Raw genomic sequence first — 26,474 nt, 5'->3', positions numbered from 1 at the left:
CCTATGTCACGGGGCTGATTTGAGGATTAGATGAGTTAATACACAAGGAGTATAGCACCTGACATGCTGGGAGAACTAAGGAAATGTTACCAATTATACTCTACGCTGGACCTTCATGATCTGTTATTAGGGCAACCATTAGTGCTTGTCTGGGCTGGATGACGGTAGAATATTAGTATGTCAGGGCTGCAAGATCCTTAAAGAAATCTCTCCCTTCTCCTAGATCTGAAGATTGAGGATTAGAGCAGGGAAGGAATTCAACCAAGGTCACCAAGCTCATTAATGGCTAACACAGGACTAGAACACAGTTCCTTTAGTGTTGCCCCACAAATATTGCATCCCTGACATGTGGTCTGCCCTAAGTGTCTGCCATTTGAGTGACTTCTTGTGGTTTGTGGAAGTCTCCCAAAGACTAGGACACCTGGTTTACCTGGTGGAGGAACATGGTCACCCTGCAGCCCACCACACAGAGCCCAGGGGAGAGCCAGGCTGTGTCCAGGGCCTGCAGGAAATGGTCCTCTCCCAGGTGTAGAGCCGGACTCCTCTCCTTGACCCAGGGCAGCCCGAAGGCTCTGGGAAGGGGACAGGTGCCAGGCTTCCTCACTATACTCAGTCCTGGAAGATCTTAGTGAGGCCCAGGGCCCCCACTCAGATCCTCAGATACCTTCCTGCTCATTCCAGTGTCTCAAGTGTGGTAAGAGCAACTCTGTTACAGGTCTAACCCACACAATCCAAGGCTCAGCCTGACTGTAGGAGACGTCTCCTTGCTCAGCTCTGACTGACTCAGGAGTTCTTCTTTCTCCCCTCCCAGGTGCTCCCAGGACACAGTGGCAGGGCAGATGCTCTCAGACCTCTTTACCAACAGAAAGGAGAACATTCCCGTCCAGATTTCCGAAGACTGTCTTTACCTAAACATTTACACTCCTGCTGACTTGACAAAGAAAAGCAGGCTGCCGGTAAGCAGTGGGAACCACTGGTCAAGGCTGGTGAGTTCCAGCCCTCCAGGATCTTCTGGTGGAGACTGGAAGAGGATGAAGGCAGTTTGGGGCAGCGGCATCACCAGCCATGGCTGTTTCAGGGGCCCCAAGGCTTTCTTTACCCACCACAGCCAGACCTCGTGCGTGACCACTGGAAACTGTAGGGGATAAAAACTTTTCCCTTCTTGCCCTCTAGGTTCTTTGGATGGCCCATTAATTAAAGTGACACAAGACAGATTAACGGGAGAAAAACAATTTTATCTTCATAAGTACAAGAGGTTATCAAAATTTGAGCATCAAAGAAATGACCAAAGCGAGGAGCATTTATACATTTTAGACAAAGAAAAAGTTATTTGTGAAGATTTGACAAAGCAAAGGGGTTTGGGTTGGAGTGAAAAGTTAAAGAGGAAGTGACAAAGGTTGTTCATACAGCCTTCTTGGCCTTGACTTCCCCATCTCTGGTGATAAGGACGCCTTTCACCCTCAGGTGCAGGGAGGGTATCCTTCACATGGGAGATTTATTTCCTGCTTTCAGGAGACAAACGAGGGTTAGAGTGTCCTTGCACTGGCTGTTTCCTAGGAAATTTTCTTGACTAAATTTAATTCCAAATAATCAATATCCTAAAATGGCATATTTTGGGGTGGCATATTCTGCTCCCCTTCAACCTCAGTTATCCCTAGTGACAGACATAGGATCTTTTGGGGAGTTTGCTATACATCTGTAATGTATCTTTCCATTTTTCCAGGTTCTCTTGCATTATAGAAGAAGAATGATTACTCTTGGTTGCTAGGTTAGGAATCTGATACCCAGAGCAGCTCATATATAATTTCCAACAAGGAGAGAACTGAAGGAATCGTAGAGATAAGCCAACAGCCTAACCCGTCCTTTACAGATAGAGAAATTGAGGCCCAAAGAGAGGAAAGCGAGGTCACACAGTAGGGTTGGCATGACAAGAGCATGAGTCTTCTGATTTTCACACGCTTGCTCTTTGACTCAAACTAGGAAATTGAGCCTGTGTGTGGACTTTCCTCAGCACACAAAGAACCCTGCCTCACAGTGTCTCTTGATAAAAGTGTGGAGAACACAATGCGATGAATCCAAGAAGCACCTTCCTAGGCCTTTGGCCAACTCTCTGGGACTTTTAGCTAATTTCCCTCCATAATTGTCCCTGGCATGGGCTGAAGACCCAGTGAGTCAGCATTTCCTGAATAAACAGAAGCCCAGAGATGGGGCAGGCTTCCAGACTCAGGCTGGAGGTGGGGGAAGGGTCTTCTGGAAAAGAAGGGGGTCCGTGGGGTGGAGAAGGGAGGGATATGAGCTTCCTGGGTTCTCCCAGAACACACCTGGCATGATGCCCAGGAGAGGAGGAGGCATCTGTGAACTTGTGACTAGAAGTGGCACTGCTCATGCTTGGCTCAAAGAGGTGGGACAAAACTTCACTCACTCATTCATTCACTCATTCGTTCATTCTTCTGTTTTGTACTCAGAGCGCCACACACAGAGCTAGAATTGGGGGTTAGGAGAAAGGAGGAACATACAACCATTGCCAAGCAGCCCCTGCCTTCGAGGGTCTCACCATCTGGGCTGCACAGACGGACACTAACTTCATCAAATCTCTGCTGCCCCGACCTTGGCTCAGCCTTCACTCAGAGGTGGCTCAGACTCAGCCGCTCCACCTGGAGGCAGGCGGGGAGCGGAGGTGTGGGAGGAACAGGGGCTCTGGAACCTGCAGGCAGGAGACCTCTAGTTATGGACACAGTTCCTGGAACTTTAGGGCCCAGGTTTAAATCCTGGTTCTGCCTTTTAATTGCTGAGACACCTGGCTCTTTTCCCTCAGAACTGGAGTAATCACGTATAAATATTCAGTGATGACCGTTAGGCTATATCTCAGGGCCTGCCGAGGTATCCAGGACAGTGCTCCTGACACGTCACTTAGAGCTGGCCAAAGGCAAGATCTTCCTCCTTCCCTAACAGCCGACCTACTGCACCCTGGACATTGGCTGCAGTGTGCTGGGTGGCCCAACATGTGGACTCTGGAGCCAGACCACCTGGGTTCAAGTCCCGCTTCCACCACTTATTAGCTGTGTGAGCTCGGGCAGGTTAAGTGCCTCAGTTTTCCTGTCAGTTAAATGGGGCAATAGGAGTCCCTACTTCAGGACTGGTTTAATTTTAAATGCTGAGTATAGTACTTGGCACATAGTTTGTACTATGAGTTCTTTTTTTTAAATTACAAAATTCTTACAATATTATTATTTTAGCTACTCTCACTTCCTTGCTATGAGAGCTCTTTAAATCCAAGAGCCATGTGTTATAAATTGTTGTGTCCACTCTGATCCTTAATTCTTATCACATTCCCTGGCACATAGTAGGTCTCAGATCGTGTTAGTCAAATGACTGAAGACTTCTTGGAGGAGGTGACTTTTAGGTTGTGCTTTGGAGTATTGGTGGTATTTGGGGATCAGAGGAATCGGGAGGAGGGAGAGGGAAGGCATATCAGAAAGACATACCACTTGGGGAATATCTTGAGATAATCATTCATGCATGAGAGAAGTTTAATTCACTGCATAAGAGATAAGTAAGATAAAGCTGAAATACAAGGGTTGTGGCATGCAGAGTATGCTGAGCTGAGAGAGGGGTCCACGGACAAGGATGATGGGAGTGTTGGGGAGAAGATGACACCTATAGCCTTGACTGTTCCCATGACGGTGTTCTGAGCATGAAGAGCCCTTGTAGAAGGTGGCACTGAGGATGGGAAAACAGGCAGGTGCAGCCAGCATACATTGAGTGGGGTGGTAGCCTGGAACCCAGCTAGGAGAGTCAAGAAGGAGAGTGACAGACTGCTCCAACTTTGTGGGACACTGGTGGACTTTGAGTAATGGCCTCACTGAGTCATGGCTAAGACATAGGCGACCAAACCAGACTTCACCTTGGGGTCCTTCTCAGATCTGTTCCTTATAAGCGGTGTTGTTGCTTCCTCCCCGTCCAGGTGATGGTGTGGATCCATGGAGGTGGTCTGATGGTAGGTGGAGCATCAACCTATGATGGGCTGGCCCTCTCTGCCCATGAAAACGTGGTGGTGGTGACCATTCAGTACCGCCTCGGCATCTGGGGATTCCTCAGGTAAGATATAGGACTTCCTCACTGTGCATTGGCCCCCAAAGCGAGGGTACTAGGACCCCACTCTTGTCATGTCAGCTCTCAAGGGGATCTTTACTAAATTCCCTAGTGAGGCACCCAAGTCCCTTTATAACTGAGCTACACCTCCCTTCTCATTCCCCAGACACACTGGTCCGCTTGCTTCTGAGCATTTGCATGTGATGTTCCATCTGCCTGGAATATCTATTCTTTCAAAATTTTATTCATCCTGTAAGATCCTACTCAAATGTTTGTTGTTAGCGCTGTTGAGTTGATTCTGTCTCCTAATGACCACGTAAGGAAGAGACAGAAGCTGCCTGATATTTTTGTATCATCCTCTCATCTTCTGGCGTTGTACCAGAGAATGCTCTGCTGCTATTTTATGAGGTTTTCATGGCCAATTTTTTAATAAGTGGATGGCTAGGTCCCACTTCCTGGTCTGCCTTGGTCTGGAATCTCTGCTGAAACCTGTCTGACATGGGTGACCCTACTGGTATTTGAAGTACTGGTGGCATAGCTTTCAGCATCACAGCAACACACAGCCGCCACATTATGGCCACTAACTGACTAGTGGTCTATTTCCCTGAGGAGCAAATAAGCCTGGGATGCAACGGTCAGAGTCCTGAATCTTAACCCCCTAGACCACAAGGGCTGGATAAGTCACGTTACCTCCTCAGAAATGCTCATCTCCTTTTCACCTGTGCTGCCCCAGCACTTGCAACCTGTAAAGTGACAGCATCAGCACAGCAGTTATAGGATTACACATCTTACCTCACGGGAAAGTGAGGAAGGAGCAGATTCTTGTTGGGAGCTCAGTGAACGCTTGTGGGTGATGGAATGTGTGGCCAGAGGGGGGAGGTTGTTGCAGCATCTGATCTCAATGCACAGTCCTCCTGGGGAAAGTCGGGTCCACTCATCCCATTTCCTTCTGCATTTGGCGCACCGATGAGTCAAGGCTAGAGTCTTCTCCATTGAGTCTCCATGGAAACTGGAACCAGGTTTCCTGAAGGACACAGTTGCTAGGAGCATTTTCTGAATGCACCAGCCCCAGGACCTCTCACCCTCAGATAGCTGATGGGTGGGCTGGTGGAGGGGTGGACTCCTCACTGGAAAGACCTATGGAGCTGGAGGAGAGTTATCCCAGGTGAGTCATGACTGAGGATATATTGCCTTCATTGAGACTGCTTATCTCTTTCACCGTTTCTCTGCTCCCCATTACAGTGAAACTGCTACATTAGTGCTCCCCGCTTCCTCTCCTCCCAGTCTCTCCTCAAACCTATGTCAATCAGGTTTTCACTCCGACCATGCCACCAGACTGTTGTGGTCACCAATGACCCACCAGCTCTTGGCCCAACCTTGGCCACACACCATCTTGGCAACATCCACACATGATGGGTCACACCCTTTTGAAATACTTTCTCTCTTGGGTCCCGGCCACCTCCTACCTCCTGGACTGCTCCTTCTCAGCCCCTTCACTGGACCCTTCTCCTCCCTTTCCTCTTGCCTGTGTGTGTCTCCCTCTCCATTGAACCGTGGTGTCCTAGTGACCTCAGGGGGCACTTTTACAGCTCCTTATCCCCAACTACTCCTTTGAAACCCAGAAGGACATCATTAACTATCTCCTTCTCCCTCCTGCTGTCTCCACTAGACATCAAAGGGCATTTCACACTTTACTTGGACAAACTAAACCCTTGACTCCCACTGCCCCTCCCCCAAAGTACTCCTCTTTTCCCCACAGTGCTCCCTGTCAGCTGCTGGCAATTCCATCCTTCTGCTTTCTCAGGATAAATGCCTTGTGGTCAGCCTTGACCCTTCTCTTTTTCTCACACCCATATCCCGTGGACCAGAAAATCCTCTGGTTCCACTTTTAACATTCATTCTAGATCTCAGCCACTTCTCATCTCCTTCTTTGCACCCACCCTAATCTAAGCCCTCTGTGTCTCTCACGTGGATTATTGTAACAACCTCCACTCTTATAATCCTGCTACTTTTATATTCTGTCTGATCTGCACAGTAGCCAGAGTGATCATCTAAGACACAGACGGAGTTATGACCTTCCCCTGCAGTGACTTCCCCCCTTACTTACAATGACATCCAGTCCTTACCAAGTCCCACAGGGCCCTCTCTAGCAGCATGTGCTATACTCACACTTTGTTCACTGAACCCGGGGGTCTCTGCACTTGCTGTTTCTTCCACCCAGAATTGTCTTCTTTGGATATTTGCAAAGATCTGTGCTCTCTCATTCAGTAGTCTACTCAAATGCCACAGCCTCAAAGAGGCCTTCCCTGGTCATGTTATCTGAAATAGGATCCTACTGCTCCACCTCTGCCATTTCCCTTACCTGATTTTATTTTTCCTGAAAGCATTTTCACTACCTGACATTAGATTCTATGCTTATCTCTTTATTAGTTTGTGATCCATGGTGTGAGCTCTGTGTAGTCAGAGGCTTGCCTGTTTTGCTCTCAGACTTGCTCCTGGCTCTTAGAAGATTGTTTGCACATAGCAGACGCTCAATAAATAGATGCCGGATGAAGGAATGTAGAACCCACGACGGAACAATGCTACAGGAGAGGAAGGCAGATGGAGAGCTCTGTGTCAGGGCAGTGGAAGCCCTGTCTCATTCCAGAAGGCTCACCTAGAGTTCCCAGCCCCATCTGTGGTCCTGAGAGCCCTGCCATGACATCTCTGTTCCCACTCCAGCCTGTTCTCTTACTCACAGCACAGGGGACGAACACAGCCCAGGAAACTGGGGTCACTTGGACCAGGTGGCCGCACTGCGCTGGGTCCAGGAGAACATCGCCAACTTTGGAGGGGACCCAGGCTCCGTGACCATCTTTGGAGAGTCAGCAGGAGGTGAAAGTGTCTCTGTTCTTGTAAGTGCTCCCGGCCCTGTTGTGGCTGTGGATGGGACTTAGTGGAGACCAATCAATCTAGACATGGCACCTTTATTCACAAGACCTAGATTCAAAGCTGAGTCCACACTGCACAGCATCGGATGGTAGAGAGCTAATGGCCCAGCTCTCCTTGACCCCCAGGAAGCTCAGAGCTCAAACAGCATCGTGGGGCCATAAAAATATTCAGCCACACCTGCAACATTGCACATTTTCTAACTTGGTTGCTCTCTCTCTGTCCTTCCTAATCATTTTCCCATTAGGGCTCATCTCACTTCTCTTGGGATGTAGGGGTGGGAATACATTATGAATAAGAGGAGGCAACCTTAAAGGTTGGGCAGAGTGTCATGGTTTGCCTTATAGCCATATACACGTCAAGGGGACACGGGCACAAAGATCGGGTCAGGGGCCTCCTCTGAGATGGTCTGAATGTCTCTCCATGCCCAGAGGGAAGGCAGTAGTCCCTGGCATATCTTGCTAGTGGTAGTGGGGCTGAGGGAAGCAATGGTGGAAGACCAGATTAGAAGGTGCTAGGAGCTGTAAGGAATCCTCCAGCTGCCTCACAGTTGAGCAGAGGGTCAGCACTATTACTGTTTGTTTTTTGGGTTTTTTTGCTTTTTGGTGAGGAATATTGTCCCTGAGCTAACATCTGTGGCAATCTTCCTCTATTTCCTATGTGGGATGCCACCAAAGATGGTTTGAGGAGTAGTGTGTAGAATCACACCTGGAATCTGAAGCTGTGAACCCCGTGCTGCCGAAGCAGAAGGCAGGAATTTGACCACTATGCCATGAGGCCAGGCTGCTATTATTGTATTTTTAATACATGTATTGGTTTCATAGTTGAATACTCACAGGTATTCTTTTTGTGTTTTATAAAGTGGAGCAAAAGGAAAACCACAGAGAAGCTTAAAGGAGAAAAAAGTCATCCATAATCCCATTACCCAGGGATACCCACCACGGACATTTGACATGTATTTTTCTAGGCTTTTTCCATGACTCACTCTATCTATTTTTCTTTCTATCTACCCGCCTATCTGTCTAACTACCAGCTATCTGTCTGTCTAGCTATCTAGGGTTTTTTTTTGAAAAAAAATCATCCTTAGCATTATAACAGAACATAAATATTTTCCTCAGTATTAAGCACTCCTCCATAATTTTATTTTTATAGTATTTTAGTATTCCATGGTAAGATTGAAAAATAGCCTATTTACCAAATCTCATAATATTGAAAACTAATGTCATTTTCTACTTTACATTTATAAATGCCATGAGCATTCGTAGAAATCGTTGTGCACCTCCATGGTCATTTTTCTAAGGATATATTCTGAGTAATGGAAATGCAGAATCAGAACCGTGTCTTTAAAGTGTTGTTGGGAATTCCTAAGCGCCTTTCAGATACTTTTGATTGTTACAATCAGCATGTGCCACTCACATCCTGTTCTGTCCCTCGCTCTGCACTCCTGGCTGGCTCCAGCTGAGGGAGGTTTTCTTGGAGAAGCCAGGTCCTGGGGTCAGCCTGGGGAACAGGCCAGGCCAGGACCTGTCATGTCCACTGAGCCCTAGGGTCTCCAGGGGAAGGGCCAGGGCAGAGCTCTGGATGAGACTAGCTCTTCAAGAGCCCCCCTGTGAGCGTAAACTCTCTACATCTCCACTTTCCTCCCAGGTGTTATCTCCACTGGCCAAGAACCTCTTCCACCGGGCCATCTCTGAGAGTGGCGTGACCTACACTGCTGGCCTGGTCCAGAAGGACTCAAAGGCCGCGGCTCAGGTGAGTCTCACGCTGGGACACCCCTGCACCCTTAGCTCTGCTTTCCTGGAGTCTTCAGGGGACTTTCTTGCCATGGGATCCAGCTGACATCCTCAAAGCATCACAGAAATAAGAACGGCTGTGTGGGAAAGGCAAGGAGACACCTCACCCAACCTCCCAGTTATCTAGCTGAGCAACCTGGGGCAGAAAGTGGAAGGATCTGGCCAAGATCAGAGAGTGATGGGGGCAGAGCTGGGACTCAAGCTCACAATTCTGCACTGCCAGCACTGTGCACTGTCCACGGACCACACTTCCCAAAATGTCCCAAGGTGGAGTGCCAGGCCAGAGAGTGGGCAGTGGACTGTTACTGTGTGTTGTGTCTCTCAGGGTCTCAGTTCTGGTGAACACACTTTCAGCATGTGAGCCTGGAGGGGTTCCTCTCTGAGGGGCTTGTGACTGGGGGTGGTTCCTTATGACTACGGGAGAATTCACTCATTGATCCATTTAGTCATCAATGAATAATATTGATATACCCAATATCTAGCAACCTTAGGAAGCTTTCATACTAACGCAAGGCACAAATTAATGAAAACATGACCAAACAAATTATAAAATGTTAATAGTAACAAGAGCAATAAAGGAGAGATACCTGGCGTCATAACAGAATCCAAAAGGAGCAGTTAGTCCATGAGTAGGGGAGGGTATCAGGAAAGGCTTCCTGAAAAGATAGTCAATGAGTTCAGATCAGAGGGATAAGCAGTAATTTACTTGGTGAAAAAAGAATATTTCAGGAAGAGGGAACAATATGTGTTAATGTCCTGTGACAGAAGGAAGTATCTCTAGTGAGAGAATGAGAAAGGCTAGTTGAAACCAGAGCAGAAGGAGCAGAGGGAACCTGGAGTGAGCTGAGGATGGGGACATTGCGGGGGCCGTGCTGCACAGGACCCTGGTGAGGACTTTGTCTTTATCTGGAGACTGTTAGGAAGCCAAGGAAGAGTGAGCCACAGGAGGCTCAGCTGAGGAGAGCCCACTGGAGTCGGTGATGTGGGGCGTTTACGTAGGGCTGTGACTGCTGGTTTCGTGGAGCAATGGGGGCAGCAGTCAGACTTAAAGGGGCTGGTGAGGAGGAGGAGAGGAAAGGAAGACATCAGGAATTTTTAGAATTTTTGAGAATTTTTTTCAGAATTCTCTGTTCATAAACAACAGAAGCTCACTTGACCATCCTTTAGTTTTAAGGGGGAATATATTTAAAGGAAACAGAGGTGGCAGAGACGGGACTGTGTTTCGCTATCAAACCGGAATAAGACATTGGCAAAATGAAGGGAATCTAAGACACTTATTCTCTCTCTCAGTCTATCTCTCTCTCTCTCCTCTACTTCTCTCTGTGACTTTTTATTTATTCAACAAATACATCCTGAGTATTGATTCTGTGTCCGACACTGTACTAGATTTTGGAGAGTCATGCACACTCTCCAAGTTCTCCCATTGTGGAGCCTGCCTTCTCTCCATCTGCATCTTCTCCTCTGGTCGCTTTGTAAGTGACTTCCCTGAGTGCAAATGTCTAGTAAGTGGATGAGCTGAGATGTGAAGCAGGACAGTGTGATTCTGGACTCCATGCTCTCAGCCCCACTCCCGCAGCCTCTCCTTAGATGTTCAGCTCTGAGATCCCTGTGCCCGTTCTAACACACAAGGTAACAGAGACAGAGGCTGTGTAATGGGCATGACTGGCACCAGGACCCACACCCACTGGTCTAGAGTATTTTCTGCCACCCCAGCTGCCTTTAGAAATTGAGGTTTGGATGGAACAACTCTTTATTGACCAAAGGAAGAGACATGGCTCTGAATTCTGCGGTTGCCTGTGATCTCTGCAGCAAATTGCTGTGTTTGCTGGGTGTAAAACCACCACCTCGGCTGTCATTGTTCACTGCCTGCGCCAGAAGACAGAGGATGAGCTCCTGGAGACGTCGCTGAAGATGGTAGGTACATCTATTCTCGTTGCCGCAGCAGCTCCCACCCTGTAAACCTGGCTGCAGGCTCCATCATTTCAGCTGTCCCCTCACCCCAGAAAATCTACCTGGGACAGTGTCTCACCTCTCAGGAACAGTGTCAGCCTCTGAATATGAATGTGGAAATTCTTTTTTTTCTTTTCTATCATGAAATATCTCAATCATCAACAAAATCAAAAAAATAACATAGTGAGAATTGTGTAATACCCAGCAGCTTTATCAAATCTTATCATTTTGCCTATCTTAGTTTCAGATATATTTTTAAGAACTAAACATTCCACATTCCCAGAGGTAACTACCATCCTGAATTTGGGGGATGGGGACATTAAGAAAAAAGATTTTCAGAAAGGTTGACACAATTTATCTTGACTCATTTAGAAACTGCCTCAATTATAACCCAGTGGTGGCTTCTAGATTTTCTAGACTCTACCTCAATTGTGATTCTAGGATAACTACACATCCATCCATTCATCCATCCATTTATCCATTTATCTTCTTATTTTCCATCTATACATCCACCAATGCATCCAATTCATCAATATCGTTTAATCAATTTAATATCAATGTATCCATAACTCTCATTCATGTATTATCAATCATCCTGCCACCATGTGTCCTCACTCCATCATCCATCTCTCTAAAATCAGTTATCCATCTATCTCCTATACGCAAGTTATCATCCATCTAGCCACTTATCCATCCAATTCACCCATATGCCATATATTAATAAACTCCATCAATCCATCCATCCACTTGTCCATCCATCTATCTATCCATCTACCTGTGCTGAGTGTATGATGGGTAAAAGCAAGGGTTATGCACACGAATTGGAGGCAGTGCCTGCTCACAGGGAACTATTCAATGAAAAAAACACTCATATACATCCTGGGTTAAGTATAGGGGGAGTACAGAAAGGGGAAACATTCATTATAGTCACGAGGACACTTCACAGAGAAGATGACATTTGAGGATTTATGGATGCCTATTGCAATGGGTCTTCACAGGGAAGGCACAGCAGGACAGGTGCCCAGAGAATGCAACATCCAGGGACAATAGGAAATCCTCCCTTTGTGGGAGAAGGGTGTGAATGTGAGCCCAGGAGTAGCCTGAGTCCCTGGACTCTGTCTGCACCCTGGGCTCCTGAGGATACTCCTGGACCCCCGGACAAGCGTCTAGCGCTAGACTCTGCTCTATTTCCATGGATTGAGTCCAGTGTGACCCTAAAATTGGATCCTGGGTTTTAAGGTTCAACTAAGGTGACCAATGTGTTCAAAGAATTAAAATAGAACTTTTTTCTCATGCCTGGAAAGAGGCAACTTTATTTTTGCAATTCTCCATCTGGCACGAGAGGACCTCTCATTTAAGAGTTGGGGTTCCTGGAAAAACCCAGAGAAACAATGAGCACATGTTCTTCTTAGATCTTCTGAGAGCACGTGGGAGAGTTTCCATGATTATGCACTCCCCTCAACACACACACACACACACACACACCCCTGGATGGTAAGGCTACAATCCATAATAGAGGGACCCTTACTGCTCACTTCCTCCACACTGATCAGACTTGTTAGCTACAGTGTGCAATAGGTGCAATCTTGTGAAGACACAGCATAGAGAAGCGGAGGATGGGGTGGATTTCTGTGAGCTTCAGTGAGTCAGGACTTTCTAATGTGAGATGTGCCTAGAGAAGAAAAAGGAATGTATTGTAACAGACTCTTCAGGTAACTACCTGAAAACTAAACTATAGTTCAGGAGTAGATGGCTTCAGGCGTGGCTGAATTCAGATGCACATATGATATTAATAAGAATCTGTCTCCAACCCAAAGTTTTTTCTCTCTCAGTGTTGGCTTCACTCTCAGGCAGGTGTGTCCCCTGGGGGGTAAAGACAAGAACACACTCTAGAAGCATATTATATCTGCTTAGAAACCCTCTTTCCCAATAATTCAGCTAAAGTTTTTGGGTAAATTCTATTGGACTTACATGGCTTGTGCCCATCCCTGAGCTAGTCTCCGTGGTCAGGGGGATGCGGCACCCCAGGTCACACATAGAGGCCTGGATTCATGGACTGAGAGTGGGGAAGAAGAAGGCCCCTCAAAGGAAAAAGAGGATGTTGTCTCCTGAGGTAACAAGAAGGGGAAATGGATGGAGGGCAGGGCAGGCACCACCACAGACATCCTCTCCAGAGCCCCTCCCCCATCCTATGCCTACAACCTGTGCTCATGCCCAGGGCAGCCAGGGTCAAGCTTTTCTCCAGGAAGCCTCCTCACCCACACCCTCTGCCTTCGTCTTCACGGAAATTTCTCAGTCTTGACTTATTTGGAGAACCCAGAGAGGTAAGTACATTTAGTTTCTTGATTACAGGTTTTAAGTCTTGACACCTTCAAGCTCCACTTAAATAGGAATGAAAGAGTTCCCCTTGTGGACTTATAGTAACGTCCTGTGTTCATGCTGTTGAGGACCAGAGAAGGGTTGTAACTTGCCTGGATAACACAGCCAGGAGGACTAGAGGTAGGACTGGAACCCGATCTTCTGAGTCCCACTCCAGTGCTCCCGTTCATTAACTCTGTGCCCCTGAGACCAGCCTAGCCCTTGTTTTTTACAGTTCTTGCTCCAAAAAATGGCTGCTTTAGAGAGAACTGGACTAGAACCTTCCACTGTGGGGAGATGGAGATAATTGGGTAAGGGGTTTGTTCAGGAGCCTTCACTGAGGAGCCCAGATCTTCTCCTGGAGGCTGCAGGGCTTGTTAGCTGTGCAAGCTGCACTGTCTGCAGGGCCGTCAGGAAGGGAGCCAAGAATCTCAGTCCTGAGGAACCCCCCTCCTCCCAGCCAGGAGGAAACTCCAGCAGCATCCTCCCCATCTCCTTCTTCCTCCCCTTCTGCCTTCTAACATGTTTCCAGATTCCAGTGACGTTACCTCTGCAAAGACTCACATTCCTGTCGTCTCTGCTCCCTCCCTGGGGATGGTAGCACTTAGCTTAAAAGGTGTTGCAAGGATTAAATGAGATTCGCTCAGTCATTCAGCAAAGATTTAGTTAGCACTTACTATGTACCAGGAGCTGATTCAGGAATTGGAGATATAGCAGTGAAACAGGCACAATAGAGATAATGCCCTGCCTTCTGGAGTGAGGGAAGAATCAATAAACAGACAAATAAAATACATACTGTGTGTGATGTTGGGCAGCATTAGGGTGGAAAAGTAGTTTGGAAATGGAGCTGGAGTTTGCCAGTGATTTGAATTTGCAAGGCATGATTGGGAATACTCCATGAGGAGGTGACATTTGAGCCCAGTTCTGGAGGAGGAGAGGAATCCAGCTGTCAGGAAGGCAACAGGAAAAGTGATCTAGGCAGTTTTCTAGAGGGAAGAGCAGCTGTAAAGGCCCTAGGCAAGAGGCCAGTGTGGATAGAGTGGAGGGAAAGAGGAACAGGATTGAGGCTGAAAAGGGAATGGGAGGTGGGGGTGGTCCTTTAAACGACTTGGATTTTTATTCCAAGTGTGACAGGAAGTCTTGAGAGGGTCTTGAACAGAGCAGTGAGTGACCTTGGATGTTACAAAGGGCTCATTGAAGGCTGTGTTAAATGGAAGGTGGGGAAGGGGCAGAGCAGATGCAGAGACAGCAGCTGGGGCCCCTGGGCTGGAACAATCCCGGCAAAGAATCACGGCGTCTTGCACAAGCCCACAGCAGAGGAGGTGGTGAGAAGGACTTGCTGCCTGGATATTTTTAAGTAACAACTGACAGGAGGTGCTAGTGGACAGAATGTGGAGCATAAGAAGAAGAGAAGGGATGAATCAGGCCCCTGGGTTTCTGACGTGAGCCAGGGGATACAGGAGCCCCACACAGGGCAGCCACCTGCAGCCACTCTGCACAGCGGCCATCACTGCCATTTCCACTGTTGCTGGTGTCTGTCAGCCCTGCTGGACACCACCCTGATCAGGCCCTTGTAGTCTGCCTCCTGGGCTTTCACTTCCACCTCTACACTCCCTCCTATTCCCATGCCCCACGGCGCAGCCAGACTCAACCTTGTGGACCCAGGTCAGGGCATGTCACCCCTTCTTAAAAGGCTGACCCTCCTTACGAGACAAGTCCCCTCACCTCTGTGGAGTTACCCTTCAAAGCACATCTGAGTCCCTGCTCTGTGCCGGACATGGTGCAGAAAGTTGCTGCACCATCTAATCTCTCTGTCCACGCCCCACAGCCTTCCTCCAAGCCCAGGGATGCTGGGGTCTGAGGTTCCTGGGATTAGTGCTACACACCTCGGTCACTGAACTCATGCCATGCCCACTGTTTGGAAAATCGTTCTTTCTCCAGGGCCACAGCAGATGGCAGGCATCTCCCCGATGTGGGCTGCCCTGTGTCTTCCTCCCAAAAGGAGTTGCTCCTCTAGGCAGCTTCCCACAGCAGCCCTTTCTGAACTGCACAACCTTTCAAAGAAAGTAGCAGTAGCACCCAGATCCTTTGTCCCTATTGTCAGCCATATTGCATTAGGATGTGGGTCCTTGTCCTGCTGAGTCAGACTCATTTGACAGAACTTCTCCTCCGCAACCAGAACGTGCCCATCGTTGACCTTTTCAGAGCATATATACATTGCTGGTCTCAAAGCCTGGGAATTGTCCAGTTTCACCTGCCATCCAGGGGGGAATATGGCACATAGCATGTGGAGCTGGAAATAAGGCCCATGCAGCTGATGTGTGTGTGAGGGGTCTGTAACCACACCTCTAATGAGTATTAGCTAATGTTTATCCAGCCCGTTCCAGGTACTAGGTACTGTGCTGAGCATTTTGCATGTGCTCAGCCATTTAAGCCTCACAACAACCCATCTTATAGATGAGGAAAGCAAGGCAGAAACAAGTGAAATTACTTTCCCAGGTCACCAGCTAGTAAGTGGCAGAGGTAGGTTTCAAATCCAGATAGTCTGGCTCCAAACCCATGGTCTTAACAACTTCTGTGACCAAATATGGAACATTCCTGTACCCAGAACCAGCTTCCCAGGTGCTGACCTGTGAGTCAGGCTCTGCAGGATTTGTGGCCATGTAAATATTTCCCATCAAAGGTAAAACCGAAAATTAAGACATTTATTCACACAACGTGAGCCCATCCCTGATTCTTTTTCTCCTGCTGTTCCTCTCTGATAGGGAGCCAAGCCTCAGTTTAGGCACCTGGAGTGATGAGGAGCTCACTGCCTCCTTGAAGCAAACCTTTCGTCAAGAATAGCTCATGTTTAAATATAGAGACATAGACACAGTCACTTGTCATTGATCATGAATTCTGTTTTTTGTGAATCACCTACTCACTGAAATTTATTTCTTACTCCAAATCAATACTTGGGGCACATTTGTGGTCATTGATGGATGTGCAAAAAGGGGCAGAAACTGTGAGCCACATGATGACACGTATGTTCCCATCTGAGATCAAACAAGGCAACACACTGTCTTCTGTTTCGTGTCTCATACTATTAACAAATGTCCTTTCCAGGGTTCATTTAGTCCCACATTTTTCACATTCTTGTGCTTTCTGTTGGTGGTTTGTCTGTTTAAAATGGTCCCAGGCATAGTGCTAAGGGGCTGTCTAGTGTTCCTAAGCACAATAATGCCATGATGTGCCCAACATGGCAGAAAGTACGTATGTTTGATGACCTTCGTTCAGGCGTGGGTCACAGCGCTGTCAGCTGTGCGTTCAGTGTTAATGAATCAACCCTGCAGCCCATCCAGAAAAAGGAGGAGGAAATTTGCCGTGAGGCCCCTCTGGAAAGGCTAAAGCAACATCCATAGTGTGTGATGAAGCTGTGGAAAAACAGCTACATTTGTGGTTTCATGAGAGATGATGATAAACAGCATAGTGGACGGCACTGTCACAAGGCTGAAGGACAAGGAAATTACAGTCATATTACCCAGGGCCCAGGAAATGTGGAACACTTCTCAGCTGATGCTTTATTATAAATAAGAACTACAGATAACTAATTATGTATACTAAATGTATATTACGTAAGACCTCTTTTAACACAAATAAAACACGGCTGATGAAAATGTGACCAGTGACTGGCAGGAACATGACCCCGTATTTCCCCTGGGAGCAGTGGCTCAGTGTTCGCTAATTCAGAGTTCAGGACTTACAGACCTAAACCACCACGAATAATGAGGACTGACTGTAGAGAGAGATACACATAGATGTACATACACTTTAATTGAAATACATGTAAAGTGTGTATATATAATATCAATTATTAAATATATTTATATATTTATATATATTTGAATCTATATGAATGTGTGTATATGCATATATATTCCACTTTGAGGGAGACTTGCCCCCATCACCTTACCACCTCTAGTCCCTGATTGAAGTTCTGCCCTCTGGTCCCTTTGATGGGACCCTCAGTTCTGTGGTCACTGCCATGGGCACGCAGGTCTGTGGTGCTGGCCTTGTGCTCAGAACAGGTGGAGATGAGGAGGAAGGTGTTTCCTTGAGACGAGAAGTGCACACACTGTGCTCCCTCTTCCCCAGAGCCATCCCTTCCTGCCCACTGTGGTTGATGGAGTGCTGCTGCCAAGGATGCCTGAGGAGATTCTGGCTGAAAAGACGTTCAACACTGTTCCCTACATCGTCGGAATCAACAAGCAGGAGTTTGGTTGGATTATTCCAACGGTGAGAATGTGCTGGTCTCTTAGACTCACCTCCCCTGCCCTTCACATCACCTCTCCCATCTCAGGTCACAGGAGCTCTTCCTTCTCCAGACCTCCCCCCCTCCCCCGGGGTCCAGGGCAGCCATCGCCTTCACACAAGTTGACATTTCCATGGAAACCTTCTCTGAGATGTCCCAACTGTCACCTGCGTGTGTGGCCCTGGGTACTCCTGTCCCAAACACTCTCTGATTGTTCTCCAATCCAAGAATCCTGAAATGTCAATGCTGGGGGGCCTGTAGAGACAATCACGGGGCAGATGAGAAAACCGAGGCCTGGAACGGGAAGGAGCTTGGGGCTGAAGGAGTGTGAGGCTGGGGCCCTGCAGCCTCTCCTCCCAGGCTTGATGCCTTCATAGTTTCTCCATAAACTCCAGACATGCTCCTGGTCATCCAACTGCAAGCATTCAGAGGCGCTCGCTTCCTCCTGAGTTAAAATGACTGCTGACAGCTAGGAAGGACTGTCCCTTCTGCCAAAGATCAAGCCGACAGGAATGTAAGTGGTGAGGACAGGTTTCATTCAGTTATATCACTGCAGTGGGGAAAAGAGTCCAGGGTGAACTGAGCTCAAGTCCCTGAAACTAAAGCTTGGGGCCTGTTCAAAGGGTCCATGTGCTCAGGGAAAGGCACGGGGTATGCAGGGTAGTTTTTCTATGGGACTAGGCCACCTGGTTTAGTCAATGGTGTTCATTGGAGGAGAAGTAAACTTTCCTGTTTTGCTTTTTTCTGTTTTGTTTTTGCTTGAGGAAGATTGTCCCTGGGCTCACATCTGTGGCAATCTTCTTCTGCTTTCTATGTGGGACGCCTGCCGCAGCATGGCTTGATGAGCAGTGTTTAGATCCACGCCCAGGATCTGAACCAGTGAACCTCAGGCCACTGAAGCAGAGTGGTCAAACTTAACCACTAGCCACTGGACCAGCCCCCACACTCTCTTGCCTTTATGACAGGAGACAGTGGTATATGTTGGAGCAAGGTACCCAAAGCAGTTAGGTTTTTATCCTCCCACAGGGACTGAGAGAGAGCAAGAGACATCCCCTCAGAGTTTGCTTTCAGAGAGATGGCTCTCCGGTCCTTGAGGAAACAGTTTCGGGTAGTCTGTTTACAGCTTAAAGGTCAGAGAAAGGATTTATAGTTGCAAACTCTTTAAAGTAACTGCTCTAAGAGGGGGTTCAGGGACCTATCAACCTTTCAGCAGGTGTGGCTGGAACAAACAGTAAATTCTCCTGGTTGCAGGTGCTTTCTCAGGCAGGCATTTTAAGGGAAGCTGTGCCATCCTAAAGACAGGGTCTTAAGCTGCTAGGGCCTTGTTAGAGTTTCAAAAATTCTGTTACTCTAGAGATCATCTTGGAGCTGTTATATGCAGAGGGATGTATTCTCGCTTCAGAACAATTTCAGCAGTTACACGAAAGGACCAAAGCCATAATGGCAGGATTTGGGGCTCCCTCAGTTCAGCTGAGACAGGGAGGGTATTTGTGAGCTCTGTGTCCTCTGCCCAGAGCCCTCCACTTCCACATTAGCCTGGCTTAAGCCTTCCCACTCTGTTTTGATGACCATTGTGGGGACTCTAGCCTGACATATATATGCGCATACATACTGCAAAGAGCTGGGACATCTTTTCTTAATATCTGCTTTCTCTTGTTTGTACCCCTTGAGTATCTGGATATAACAAGTCAGTTTGATTAATTAATTTCACCCAAATCTTCAAAGACCCTGACTGTGAAGACATTACAAGGTGACCTTCAACCTGCATTGGTTTGGTTGGTTGGTCAGTTTGGTTCTTCTTGCTAATTCCCAATGATTCACGATTGCTTAACCATTGTTTTAACAGATGATGGGCTACCCATTCTCTGAAGGCAAGATGGACCAGAGGACAGCCACGTCCCTCTTGCAGAACTCCTCCACCCTCCTTGTAAGAGTCTAGGGAGTCACAGGAACTGGCTGAGACCTAAAGATGGGAGGAGCTTGCCCCAAATCACAAAGCAATTAAATGGCAGAATGAGGACTGGGGCGGGAAAGTTCTGCACCCACTTTTCTACCTTTCTTACCCACCACCCGAGGGGGGTGATATTTGCACAGGGCTCATGAGGCTCACCATTAACACAAGAAGAGAAGCTGTGTCATTTACTGGGGGTGGGGGGTGGGTGGTCACTTTCACTCTTGACCCATTTCAGCACATCCCTGAGGAACTGACTCCAGTGGCCATTGAGAAGTATTTAGGAGGGACAGACGACCCTGTCAAAAAGAAAGACCTGTTCCTGGACTTGATGGGGGATGTGATGTTTGGTGTCCCATCTGTGACTGTGGCCCGGCTCCACAGAGGTGAGTCCTGACGATTGGGTAGGAGAGGGACACTGACTTCACCAGCTTCACTGTCTGTCCGTCCACCCCTCAGCATAGACAGGTATGGGGAAACTGCTGAAGGTCGGGCCTGCAAGGCTTTTCCTATGTGGCCTAGGGTGGCATGTTGTCCTATGTTGGTTTCTACCAGAAGGTGACTCTGGGAAAAGGATGCAAATGCAAACAGTTTATTTTGGAGTTGATCCCAGAAGACACCAATAGGGGAATGGAGAAGTGAACAAGAAGTAGAAGGAAGCCAATTCATGCTGCCCTGTCAAGCAAGTACCTATGTGGACACTGGAGTTGGGGAGCTCTGGGAAACCCACAGAAGACGTTCTCAGGGTTATTCTGAGTGAGCAGCATGGGAGCTCCAGTATTTATCCCCCAACTCCCAGGAGTCATTGGTTGAAGGCTGTTCCCAAGTGGTTGTTAATTCTCTGGTGCTTTGACCCGCTGTACACATGGAAGGGTGGTCTCTGGTGGCCAAAGACCTCAGGTAAAGAGCTAGAGATGCCAGGGGTGGAAGTCAGGCTGGCACGTCCAGAAGTCGAGGATATGGTGAGGCATTGACAGTGTCTGCTACAAGCACTGCTTGCTTGAAATTTTTGTAGTCCATGGGGCTAGAGCAAATCTTAGAAGATGCATCTTGAAAGGTCCAGAATTAGCTTCAAACTAATTCGTTAACTGGTGGAGCTACAGGTAAAATGAGGCCAAGCAGAAGACCAAGAGGGCTGCCCGGGACCAAGAAAGCTGAAAGAAATGAGTAGCGGGAGGTGTGGGGCCGGGTGGTCTGGCGAGGGTCAACGTCTGCGGCTGGCTTTTGTCCAGCCTGGTGTGTGCTGGGTCTACCACAGGACCTCCCACACTGACCCAAGGCTGTGTGAGTGGGGTGTGAAGTCGGGGTGGATGAGCTCACCTAGAGAGAAGGTGTCCCTTCTGGGTCCCTTTCTGAGGTCCTCACAGAACCCTTCCTTTGCTAGGAGCCCTCCTTCAACTAGTCTGCAAGCCAGGAAATGCTTCTCTGCTCCAGACCTCTCTCTCTAACCTTGCTGGGAGGGCTGTAAATTAAGGACATGATGAGCAAGGTGAAAAGTAGCTACAGCTGACCTACCATGTCCCCGAGCACTAGGGACAGTAAAGTACAGGTGCTGGTTAACACTTCCTCCTCCCAAGGGTCCTGATGAAACTCTTCGGCCAGGGGCCATTGGGTCAGACCTGTTCTTTCATGAACTTGGACTTTCCTCTTCCTACCTGTCTGATTTGTGGTATCCCTGTCTGCATCATCTGCTGCTCCAGCCACACCAGACTTGTGTTTTTCATCTGAAATCTCATGACTTTGAGTTCAGGGTCTTTTAACAGGACTACACAGATTTTGTCAACATTATTCTTTCCTTTGTGTATTCTTTTTACTGTCTTTTTGATAAAAAAAGAACTTTCTGAATATAAAATTTGTATATAATGACATATAATATATTATAGTTGTGGAAAGTTTTGAAAATATGGAACACATAAAGAAAAAATTAGATATAACTTGTAACACCTCCACCTAGAAGTATCTGCCATAAATTTTTTTGTTGTTTTGTTTTGTTTTTGAGGAAGATTAGCCCTGAGCTAACTAGTGCCAATCCTCCTCTTTTTTCTTTTGCTGATGAAGACTGGCCCTGAGCTAACATCCATGCCCATCTTCCTCAGCTTTATACATGGGATGCCTACAACAGCATGGTGTGCCAAGAGGTGCCATGTCCACACCCGGTATCCAAACAAGTGAACCCCTGGCCACTGAGAAGTGCAACATGCGAACTTAACTGCTGCACCACCCGGATGGCCCCTCTACGATAGATTTTTGATATGTTTTCTTCTATTGACCTTTCTGTGTTTTACATAAAATTTAAAAATTAATTTATATTATGTTTTTGTTCATAGAACACTATATTGTTGGCTTTTCCTCAGTGTCAGTAAAAGCTCATGGAAGACATCCATCATTTCATGGATTAAAATTTTTTTTAGTACTTGGGGCTGGCCCAGTGGTGCAGTGGTCACTTTCGCCCATTCGACTTTGGTGACCTGGAGTTCACAGGTTCAGACCCGGGGCATGGACGAAGCACCATTCATCAAGCCATGCTGTGGAAGCATCCCACATACAAAATAGAGGAAGATGGGCACAGATGTGAGCTCAGGGCCCATCTTCCTCACCAAAAAAAAAATTATCTTAGCATTCCTATCATATTGGATATTTTGGCTGGCTGCTCACATTGTGATGCCAGAAAAACATTCTTCTCAGCCTAATTTTCATAAATCTTTAATGTGGTCTCTAATAATTTTCCAGGGATTGGTTTTTAGAAGTAAAATGACTAGGCTGGGATGTAGGAGCATATTAAAGTTATTGATACAGATTGTGAAATTGGTTTCCAATGTTAAAAGGTGGATTTCTTAATTCTCTCACCTGGAACACTCAGGCTAAAAAGTAAAAATAACACTGCCAATTTCATAAGCCTTTCCTCCCCATAAAGAACAAAAAGTAGAGATCATCACACTGTTTCAATTGGCATATTTTTGATTACTAGCTCTCTCTTTCCTTCTGCTTGTCTCATTGTTCCCAACTGTAATTATCTAAATCTGTGCCTTACTTTACTTTGAAGACGTGTTGTGATTGTAAGGATCTTATAAATCTCAGTGGTTTAAGGCAGAAAGTTAAAAAATAGAGAAAAAGAAGTATATCTTTTGGGCAGTGTTGTGCCAAAAATAAGTTCTCTCATTCACAGAAGATCTCTCCTCTATGGCTGTGTTCTGAGCTCCTCTCTAAAACGTTTGGGCAGCAGAGGCGAGGTGAACCCCTCCTTTCAGGGAGCTCTGCTTGACCTGGAAGCAGCTGTTTAACAAGTGGATTCCTGAACCGCAGGGGATTGCTTCTTCCAAACATCTCCTCTCCCCAAACCAAGGGTGCAATGATGGGGAGTGGGAGGCAATTAATAAATTATTCTACTTCCTCATGTCAGCACAGCATGTATTGTAAAATCATGTGGCTGACTATTTAATGATGTGAAGAAATGATTATAATATTTACATAATAACATGTACAATATTGTCTCAACTTTATATACGTAAGAGGAACATGTGGGGCTGGCCCCATGGCCAAGTGATTAAACTTCTGGGTGCTCTGCTTTGGTGGCCGGGTTTGTGGGTTCAGATGCGGGGTGCAGACTTGCTCCACTCCTCAGCCACGCTGTGGAGGTGATCCACAAACAAAGTAGAGGAGGATTGGCATGGATGTTAACTCAGGGCTAATCTTCCTCAAGCAAAAAAAAAAAAACCAAAAACCAGGATATGTGCTAAAATATTGACAGTTTTCTCTGAATGGTGAGATTATATCTGATCTTCCTGTACGTTTTCCTTTTTTCTGCATTTCCCAAATTTGTTACCTTGTCCTAGGCAGGGAAAACTTGTAAAGTTTCTCTACCAGCCTGACTTGGGATATGACCCTTAACTCCTCACAGGCAATATGATCTATGCAAAGTGTCAACAGCCATGGCCAGGTGGCCCACGAGTTACACCTGAGGGAGCAGGGATGGGCAGCTCTGGTGAAGCAGTCAATAGAAAAACTGACATCTCTGGGACTTGGAGAGGGGGAAGTGAGAGAGGGGGCAGGGGAGAGGAGGAGAGAGGGCAGGAGAGAGGCAATGTTGTCGTTCCTCAGCCCCTCTTCTGTCTCCCACCACCTTAACACTCCCCAGGCCAAGGAAGAAGCAAGATACATGAGGTGACAGAGAAAAAGGAAGGGCTGAGTTTCTGGTGCCCTGAGACACAAGACACAGATTGTCCCCTTTCTGCATGTGTTTGTATTTAAATATTTGTGCTTTCACACCAGCATCTTGGATTTGCTTCATTTTTCTCAGAATAGGTGAGAAAAAACACTGGAAACTCTCAAAACTGGGCAGAACAGAAGACACCTATTCGGCTGCAGGGATTTTCCAAAGGAATGGAAACTAGCCTGTTATCAATGAAATCCAGTAGTGTAAACTGGAGGTTTGTAGGTGTTCTTGAGTGTGGATGCATCAGTAGGCAAAGGAGTTTATGTGAATTGACCCAGTGACCCTATAATGATAGTTATTTTGAATGGCTCTATCTAGTGTTTCAACAGTCATTCATTCATTCTTTTAATATTCATTCATTCATTTGACAAACACTGGCTCAAATCCCATTGCACCTCCACCAGCTATACACCCATAAGAAAGTGACAGAACCTTTGCAAAATACTACTTCTCCATTACGCTGATAACCAGGACTTTCCTGCAGGGACACTCAGTGTCCAGCACACAGCTGACACTCACAATGGCAGCTGTTATTAATATTGTCATTGTTGTATACTCAGGACACAGGCGTGCCACCAATTCCCTGAGTGCTCAGGGCCCCCAGAGACTTTGATACCATCCAGGTGTGCATCAGGTAAAATGAACTGTGTATGAATCCATGTCTTCTCAGATGCCGGAGCCTCCACCTTCATGTATGAGTTTCAGTACCGCCCAAGCTTTTCATCAGCCATGAGACCCAAGACGGTGATAGGGGACCATGGAGATGAGATCTTCTCTGTCTTCGGGGCCCCATTTCTAAAAGGTGATCTCCCTTTGGTGACTACAAACTTCAGATTAGGAGATCTGGGTACAAATCTCAGTTTGGTGGCCTTGGGAAAGTTACTCCTTCTCTCCAGGTCTTAGTTTCCCAAATTCTCCGTAACAGAGTTGAACAAGAAGCGTCCCCAACCTTTCTCTTGCTGCACCATGCATGATAGAGAATGTATGTCCATGTGCCCTCATTCATGGTCACTACAAGAATCCAGAGCTGAGCATCAATGTGACAAGCGGTTGGTGACTTGTCAGGTCCGGATCAAGGACGAGAATGCCACCACCCATTTCCGCTCACAAGAGCATAGCAGATTGACTTATAGAAAGGTTAGAATGGGTGTGGACCTTGAATCAGGGCTACTGTGTGTCTATTTACCTATCCAACAATCTGTCCATCTTTCTAAAACTCATATTTTTTCAAACTTAATATGTTAATAATATAATATTTTAAAGAAAACCTTTCACAAATGTCTTCAATGCCTTAATTATCCACAGTGAGGGATGTAGCGCATATGACCCACCTCAGGGCTATTTGTGATACACCAGTGCCTCTGGGGATTTCCAGGTTGGGTGAACCTTTAGGACCATTACAGCTCTGTTATTTATGAGATTCTGTGGAGGTGTGGGTGGGTGAAGGAGATTGAGTTAAAACTCAAAGGAGAGCAATCATAGGGGGTGGGGTTGCTGTGATGCAAAGCCTAGGGTACAGCATTGTGACTCTGAAGGGGGACGGCAAGGGCTGGTAGGCACAGAAGACAAACGCCACCCACCCATGGACTGGCTGCAGCCCTTTACTAGATCAGTAAGTCTCAAACTTGAAGTGCACATACATTACCCAAGATCTTCTTAAAATGCGTCATTTGACTCAGGAGGTCTGGAGTAAGGGCTCAGAGTCTGATTTCCTAACAAGCTCTCAAGTGATGCCGCTGCTGTGGGCCCATTAAACACACTCTGAGTAGCAACGGCTTTTTTTCTTCTTCCCCACAGAGGGTGCCTCAGAAGAGGAGATCAAACTCAGCAAGATGGTGATGAAATTCTGGGCCAACTTTGCTCGGACTGGGTGAGCCTGACAGCAAAGATGGAGCAGGGATGGGAAGGGGTATGGCATATCTATTGGGAAGGGTAGCTTCTAACGTTTGATGGTCAAACTCCTAGACCTGTGTTCTCTGACAGGAGAGCTCTCTAAAAATGGACAGGCTGCCCAGGAGATAGTGAGCTGCCTGTCTCTGGAGGCATACGAGCCTCTAGGCAGAGATGACACCAGGCATCCCTGAAAATTTCAAAGGATTGTTGGGACCACACAGTAGATTTGGAGAATATCTCTTTGATTCTGTTCCCAGGAACCCCAATGGTGAGGGGCTGCCCCACTGGCCAGTGTACGACCGGAAGGAAGGGTACTTGCAGATTGGTGTCACCACTCAGGCAGCCCAGAAGCTGAAAGACAAGGAAGTGGCTTTCTGGACTGAGCTCCTGGCCAAGGAGGCAGCAGAAAAGCAACAACAGACAGAACATGTTGAACTTTGAATACGCTACCTGTCAGGCCTCGGGGGCCTGGGGGAGCCAAGACAGTGTGTTCTACCAAATTTGCTTAAAGTCCAAAGAGGCACCTTATTGTGGAGGCTGGGGAATTATCTGGTGGGGGTGGACAGAGACCAGGGAGTGGCAATTTCTGTATGTGGCCAAATTTTTGAAATAAATGTTCTTTTGGAGACCAAGTCAGTGTCTGTGTCTTGAACTGGAGGGTAAGCTGTCCATCCTCATTAGAGAGAAGCATGAAGAGAGAGGGCACTATCTGCAGAGAGTTGCCTCTGACAGGTCTGACTTGGCCTCTGGACAAGCAGAGCAGCAGGCTGGGCCCTGGGACACTTTGCATCTGCTCCAGGTCTGTAGGCCCTCAACACCTTCCAACAACAGAATGTGGGTTGGCCAGAGTGCAGTGTCCTTGTCCTCCCTGTGGAATTACCTATAGAGATGGAGAATGCACAAATCGAAGATGTACCTGGAGTCTGGGGGTAGGGGAAGTGCCATGGTGACCCTATGCCACTGTTGTGTTGCCTTTAATAACCCTTCCACAGGTCTACACGTTTT

General features: G+C 47.2%; 1 protein-coding gene across 1 annotated transcript in view; it reads left to right on the top strand.

Annotated features, from left to right (window-relative positions):
* LOC100050915 (liver carboxylesterase 1) overlaps positions 1 to 26,102 on the top strand; it is a 31,901-nt gene extending 5,799 nt beyond the window's left edge. The window contains exons 3-13 of the mRNA XM_070262949.1: positions 812 to 956; positions 3,965 to 4,098; positions 6,833 to 6,986; positions 8,668 to 8,772; positions 10,623 to 10,727; positions 17,256 to 17,396; positions 19,259 to 19,339; positions 19,602 to 19,749; positions 24,247 to 24,378; positions 25,374 to 25,446; positions 25,727 to 26,102. Coding sequence (XP_070119050.1) covers positions 812 to 956; positions 3,965 to 4,098; positions 6,833 to 6,986; positions 8,668 to 8,772; positions 10,623 to 10,727; positions 17,256 to 17,396; positions 19,259 to 19,339; positions 19,602 to 19,749; positions 24,247 to 24,378; positions 25,374 to 25,446; positions 25,727 to 25,910 — 1,402 coding nt within the window. The 3' untranslated portion in view covers positions 25,911 to 26,102. The remainder of the gene's footprint in view (positions 1 to 811; positions 957 to 3,964; positions 4,099 to 6,832; positions 6,987 to 8,667; positions 8,773 to 10,622; positions 10,728 to 17,255; positions 17,397 to 19,258; positions 19,340 to 19,601; positions 19,750 to 24,246; positions 24,379 to 25,373; positions 25,447 to 25,726) is intronic.
* Positions 26,103 to 26,474: the final 372 nt, after the last annotated feature.

Source organism: Equus caballus, chromosome 3 (assembly GCF_041296265.1).
Source record: "Equus caballus isolate H_3958 breed thoroughbred chromosome 3, TB-T2T, whole genome shotgun sequence".
Classification (NCBI taxonomy): domain Eukaryota; kingdom Metazoa; phylum Chordata; class Mammalia; order Perissodactyla; family Equidae; genus Equus; species Equus caballus.
Note: the sequence above shows the minus strand (reverse complement) of the source record. Positions and strands in the feature narration are given on the sequence as shown.